The sequence below is a fragment of the Chanos chanos genome, chromosome 1 (genome assembly GCF_902362185.1).
Source record: "Chanos chanos chromosome 1, fChaCha1.1, whole genome shotgun sequence".
Classification (NCBI taxonomy): Eukaryota; Metazoa; Chordata; class Actinopteri; order Gonorynchiformes; family Chanidae; genus Chanos; species Chanos chanos.
This window is the reverse complement of record NC_044495.1, coordinates 31,778,638-31,785,044: the sequence shown is the minus strand read 5'-3', so window position 1 is coordinate 31,785,044 and position 6,407 is coordinate 31,778,638. Positions and strand designations below refer to the sequence as shown.

Genomic DNA, 6,407 nt, shown 5'->3' with positions numbered 1-6,407 from the left:
TATACATGGTTTCCACCAGTAGCAGCTGTTATGGGGTTCAGACTGAGCCAAAGTTTCCAGTATTACTCTGTCTATTTTTGGTGCCTGTGTTGTTCTAAAGGTCAGAGAAGAGAGAGAGAGAGAGAGAGAGAGAGAGAGAGAGAGAGTTTGATGTGTAAGAGAGTGAATGAAGAGTAGTTACAGTGTCCCTGAAGGCATAGTACCGAGGGATCTGACTGGAGGTTTTCTTTCAGTTGGTCACATAGGAAAAATGGAGAATTCTGAAAATGTAACTGCAATCCATGAAACTGAGGAAAACAACAACAAGGTAACCATTACCTGCATGGATAAATATAAAGTCTAACTATAGAAATATAATGACTTACCCACTCTCTTGCTGTTTTTCTCTCACACACACTCTCACACATTTAACCATTCACAGATAGTTAACAATACACTAATACACTATCTACTGTCCCTATATATGAAGTGTGCTCAAACCAACTCCTTATTCCTTCTCTATACAGACTTCTTCAAACATACACACACACACACACACACACACCTGCTCTGACAGAGGAATGTAATTGCTCCCCATTTCAGCTGATGAGTCATGACCCAAAGTAACACCTGGAACTGTTCCTCAAGACCAGACGCATGCACACAGAGAGAGAGAGAGAGAGAGAGAGAGAGAGAGAGATACGAGAGTCTAAAACATAAATTCAGATTCACTCAACACATGCCATTTGAGACTACATTGACACATTTATGTAGTTCAAAGGTAGTTGAACACACCCTTGCTCTCTGAATAAATATCAGCAGTATTTGCATTTGCATTGATCAAGCGTTGAGAATTTAAGACTTTTAAGGATTTAAGTGTTCCTTAAAGGACTTTATGCTATGTATAGATGAACTATGCACAACATTGGAATTATTCACTTTAGACATGACACAAGTTGTCTTGATTGACTTGCAATTTTAGTTGAAGGTGGTAGTTGTCCGTTGCAGACCAGCATATCTGAATAGTCAGTTTCAATGCTCGGTGTGTGAACTGGGTTGACACTTTGTTCATGCGCACTTCACAGGAAACAAAGGACAAGGAGCCTGCAGAGGAGAAGTCTAATGAGCCAGATGCAGAACCAGGGGGCGGGGCTGAAAAGACTGGAGGAGGGGCCAGTGAAGAGAATGAAGGGGTGGAGCCTAATGCAAATATGGGAGTCAATGAGAGTGAAGCATGTGAAGGGGACGGAAAAGTCTCTGGGAATGCCAACACAGGAGATGCTGGTGTTAAAAATGAAGAGAGCGAGAGGGAAGGAGAAGTGGAAGGAGAAAAAGATGGAAAGAAAGAAGTGAAGAGTAAAGAACCAGAACCACAAATCAGTGCTGAGGCAGAGCAGATGAGTGAGAAAATGACTGAAACCAATGCGACAAAGAGAGAGGAGACCGAGAACGAAGCTACTGAAACAGCAGGAGAGAAAAGGGAAGAGGGTGGAGAGCAAATGAAAGAAGAGAAGGAAGAAGTGAATCAAAACAAGGAGGAGTGTAAAAAAGTTGAAGAAAAAAAGGCAGAGAGTGATGGCAAAACGGAAAAAACAGGGGAGAAGGGAGAGGATGAAAGTAAAGTAAAGAGCACAGAGACAGAGAAACAAGGGAAGACAAAGCGGAAGAGCGGGACAACTTCTGCCCCCCCCACCCGTGTGGCACCCCCCAGAATAGGAATGAGCAGACCCCAAAATGCCCGCTCATCAGCCAGGAGAGACGCTATGGCAAAGTTTCAGAAAGACCAGCTGAGTCATCACCATCACCACTGGAATACTATCCATAATCATTACTGTCATTCTACACGTGTGCCCAGTTTAGTCATTTTAAACATGAACTCTAGTTTCATCACCCTTGACACTATTATTATAATCATATTGCCAAGTGTGTTGGTGTGACAGCTGTGTTCGTGTGTTATACCAGCTAAATGTTGTTACATATTTAATACATTTTGGTCAGTGTGCCTGTGAATGTAAAGTGTGCAAATATAGTAACATTTGCTTCTTTTTTGTAGGACTCCAGTTGTCCGGAACTTTAAAGTTCAGAGGTCCTCTTTAGGGCTGGCAAGTGGTGCTTCAATCAAACAGAAAATCCTCCAGTGGTGTGTCAACAAAACACGAAACTATGAGGTGGGTACGTCCCGGGGGGAGGGGCTTGGTAAAGACTGTCCATCATTATGATCACAAAGTCATTTTTTGCTACTTCTTATCTGCAGGGTGTTGTGATAGAGAACTTTTCTTCTTCCTGGAGTGACGGGCTGGCTTTCTGCGCCCTCGTCCATCGCTTCTTCCCCTCTGCTTTTGACTTCTCATCCTTAAAAGCCAGCGAACGAGAGAAGAACTTCACCCTGGCTTTCAGTACTGCAGAGTATGTGCAGACAGACAGAGAGAGATGCATTGCTCAATCCAACTAACTTTCACTTTTCAAAGCGACAGGATCTCAGCTCGTATGCATGTATATGCACTGTAGACACACACTCTCCTTCACTTACACAGAGGTATCCCTCTTTCTTTCTTTTTCTTTCTTTCTCTCTCTCTCAGGTCGCTGGCTGACTGCTACCCACTGTTAGAAGTGCCTGATATGTTGATGATGGGGGACAGGCCAGACCCACTGTGTGTTTTCACCTATGTACAATCTCTCTGCCAACACCTCTCAAAGATAGAGAGAGAGAGGAAGGAAAAAGAGAAAAAAGAAGAAATCAAAAACCAAGAGGAAGATGAAGGAGGAAGGCAAGAGGAAGTGGGAGAAGAAGATGTCAATGGAAAAGTGGAATGCATGGAAAGGAGAGGAGAAGAAGAGGGAGGAAAAGAAGTGGAGGAAGTGAAAGAGGAGAGAGAGATGGATGAAAAAGAAATGGTAGGAGAGGCAGAAGTGACAACTGAGTCTTAGCTAGTGGACAAATGACCAAATACAGATAAAGAAAGTGTGGAACAGGTGAAACTGCCAGGACAGAGTAAGACAGAGACAGATACGAGAGAGAGAGAGAGAGAGAGAGAGAGAGAGTTATGCAGTTATTAAGTTACACATGAAATTTTGTCTTATGCATTTACTGGACTGTTTGATTGAAATAGATTTCAGTTTCTTGAGAAAAGCTACCGTAGACTGGAGGATTTATGAAATGCTTCTTTAATTTCTTACTGCTTTGAGAGTTTGTCTGATTACTTATAAACAGGTGTTACATTTAATCTATCTTATTTGTGGTTTACTATTATATAATTTGTATACATAATCAAAGGATATTATATTTCCACATATTTTCATAAGTGTAAAGTAAAGGTATATGTCACAGCAAAAACTGCATACTGTTGATTTTATTCCATTGATGTGGTTAAAACATGACATGTAAGCAAGAACACCCAGCTTGTACCTGTATTATCGCAATTACTGGATGTAGACAAATATATTACTAAACACACACACACACACACACAAACACACACACATTTTCACTCACACTTGATATATGTCACCATCTATGTGTGAGATTCTCACCCACTTACTTCGTAGTCCTCTTTTCAGCTGCATCTTTTCACAATGACACTGATAGTCCCATGAACAAATATAAACTCCAAAATGAACCCATTACCCCTAGAGAAAGACAAAAGGAGAGAGAGAGAGAGAGAGAGAGAGAGAGAGAGAGGGAGAGAGAGAGAAGCCCTTTAAGCCCATTTTACATTTGAAAATAAAAAGGGCTTTCAGGTCAGTTGAACTGGCTGAAATAAACCACAGCGGTATCTTGGCGTAGGTCTGCTGGTATTGGACAATGAAGGCATGTTTATAAGTTATAAATTATTGTAATATTCTGTCCTTTGCTGTAAGAATTTTCAGGCATTTCAAGATGCCTCATTGCCTTCTTTTGAGAAGTAATCAGAAAGTCAATACTGAATCTCTCAGAAAACAGGTATGTATACCAGACATTTAAAGTACTGCTTAAAGATAAGCAATGGACCTGAGGTTGGAGGTTACCCTTGATCAGCCTGCTGTCAGAACAAATCTGACTGAAAGTCACTATCATCTAAGGAGCTGTGGCTGTACACAGAGCATCAGTTCTGCTTTCAGCCATTAGAGGGCGCCCATACCCATATTTTTCTACTCGCTTGAGCCACCAAGTTTCCAATGACTGGTGAAATGTTTGCTCTTTGTCAGCCCTAACTTAAGCCTCTTTGACTGATACCACATACCTGGCCCTTAACACTTATATTGTGCGGGAATGTCTTGAAAGACTGAGCTGTTCAAACTGGAATCTCTATCACTTATTACATGTCCTCTCTCTCCTCACATCAGCAAATGACAAGACAACATGAAAAACTGCCTGGTTGAGCCGTATATCAAAATGACAGAGCCTACTTTTAGTACATGCATGAGAAGGTATGCATGAAGGTATATGTATGTGTATGTGTGGGTGCGTTGGCAGGGGTGTGTACCAGAGAGAACTGGGGGAGGCTGTACATTCAGTCATAATGAAGGTTTACTGGGGACAAGCGGGAACATTAGGAGTTGTAAAGCTTCTTAAGTTCATCTCGTCATTCCAAACACGCATACACAGACACAAACACAAACACAAGCACAGTCACGCACAGCTAAATGTGAAAGTCATATCTTAGATATAACATTGGTACAACAAATACATTGAGTGTGGGGGTATATTTGAGCATGAACATGATACATCTATGAGTATTGCACAAGGGGGATGGTACCTCCTCCTACATCTAAAGGCCGTAACATACGGCAGATCTGTGTCTGCCTTTCCTCATGTCCCTGTCACAGGGTGCTAAATATATTTAGGTCTTATCACTTCTTCATTTGCTCTCTCTGCCTCTCCCTCTCCCTCTCCCTCTCTCTCTCCAAGTATCACATTTCCCTGACTCTGGGTGGTGTGAGTGTGACTGGGTTAGAGGAGACATCAAATAGTCTTTTAACAGCCTTGCTCACACCCGCTTCACCTCAGAGACTTAAACCAGCCCTTGGAAAAGGACTTTATACAGGAGAGAGAAAATGAAAAGGAACTAACATTATAGATGTACGAGTAGTCAGAGGAGAGGATTTGAGTAAATAGCTGGAATGACCGGAACTAGATCAGACTGCTCTCTCACCATGGATTGTCTTTAATTATTTGGCCATTAGGACTTGTCCAAAGACACAAACTTTTCTCTGGAAACTTCTGGAACTTGATGGAAGTACCGCATTCCATGTTTGATATTTCTTCAAGAATGGGAGACTAAATATCTGTCACCATGGACACTGACTACTCATTTTTTAGGCTTTGTTTAAACTAATTTTTTAAACGTTTCACTTTATTTGCTTTAGCTAGGACAAGCCGTTCTAAAGGAGCGTGGATTTCCATTTCTTAGTGTTTTCTCCACTGTTCCTTCATGGATTCATTAAACTCAGCCACATCCTTTGCTTCAGAATCTGAACAACTGTCCGGCTATCCCCTCCCACCCACATCTTCGACCCGACGCACATCCCACTATCGCAATTCAGGTGGGCTTGGCTATGGTGTAGGTGTGGCTTGGACACATCTCCGCCCCTTCCTGCCATTTTTTCTAATTTCATCACTGGTGGTGGCACTGGTTTACCTGCTCCAGGTTATTGTGTACGGTGGCCCCTTCACCGACCCTCTCTTCTTCACCAAATTTGACCAACGCTGGCCCCCACCTGGGCGACACCCTCCCATCACACCAGCCACATCTGGACCTTCAGGAAGTCAGTGACACAAAGACACCAAGATTGTATATATGTTAAGACTCAAAGTGAATAAATCCAAAAGGTCTGAAAAGTAAGAAATCTAACGAGAGAAGAACTGGACAAACTACAAATCAGAAACATGATCAGGCTGAGTGTAAACAAGGAATCTGATATGCTCTGACCGTAACAGGCTGTAGAGATGGTGTGTCAGAGTCTGTCAATGGACAAACTAACTACAAATGTGAAGATATTTTCTATAAGAAAACAGGAATCAGACATGCTTGATGTGTCTTTAGACAAGTCCTGACAGCTAAACTAAGAATCAGAGAAACCAAGAATCAGTTACACCAGGACTTGGACAAGTCAAAATATAAACATGGACTGAGAAACACCAGAAATGGAATAATGTGCGATAAATCAAGGCATGAAGGCAAGATTCAGAACAGGACTCTGATGTCATAAAACAAAGAGTGTGGCAGATTAATCTGCAACTGTGAAGGATGGTTGAACACCTCTGTCTCACAGAGCACGATTATTAACATTTTCCCCCTTTTTTCCTCTTTTGTTTTTTTTTTTTTCCTTTTAATACTGGACTTCTGTGATGTTCTTGTTATCAGTGAGCGAATTGTGGCCAGTTGAGTTGTACATCCCTGCGCAGTCTACAAAAAACCAAAACAAAAACAACAACAACAACAACAACA

At 41.8% G+C, this 6,407-nt stretch overlaps 1 protein-coding gene across 1 annotated transcript; it reads left to right on the top strand.

The window, feature by feature from the left end:
* The first annotated feature begins 250 nt into the window (after positions 1 to 250).
* smtnl1 (smoothelin-like 1) lies at positions 251 to 5,732 on the top strand. Its single transcript, XM_030782209.1, has 7 exons — positions 251 to 307; positions 1,065 to 1,259; positions 1,476 to 1,765; positions 2,033 to 2,147; positions 2,234 to 2,385; positions 2,559 to 2,784; positions 5,607 to 5,732. Exons 1-7 carry the CDS (start codon positions 251 to 253, stop codon positions 5,730 to 5,732), a joined length of 1,161 nt encoding a protein of 386 aa, XP_030638069.1.
* Positions 5,733 to 6,407: the final 675 nt, after the last annotated feature.

Coding starts and splice junctions, on each gene's coding strand:
- smtnl1 (XM_030782209.1), top strand. CDS start 251: ATGGAGAATTCTGAAAATGTAACTGCAATCCATGAAACTGAGGAAAAC. Junction 2,148..2,233: donor ACAAAACACGAAACTATGAG/GTGGGTACGTCC, acceptor TCTTATCTGCAG/GGTGTTGTGATAGAGAACTT. Junction 2,386..2,558: donor CTGGCTTTCAGTACTGCAGA/GTATGTGCAGAC, acceptor TCTCTCTCTCAG/GTCGCTGGCTGACTGCTACC.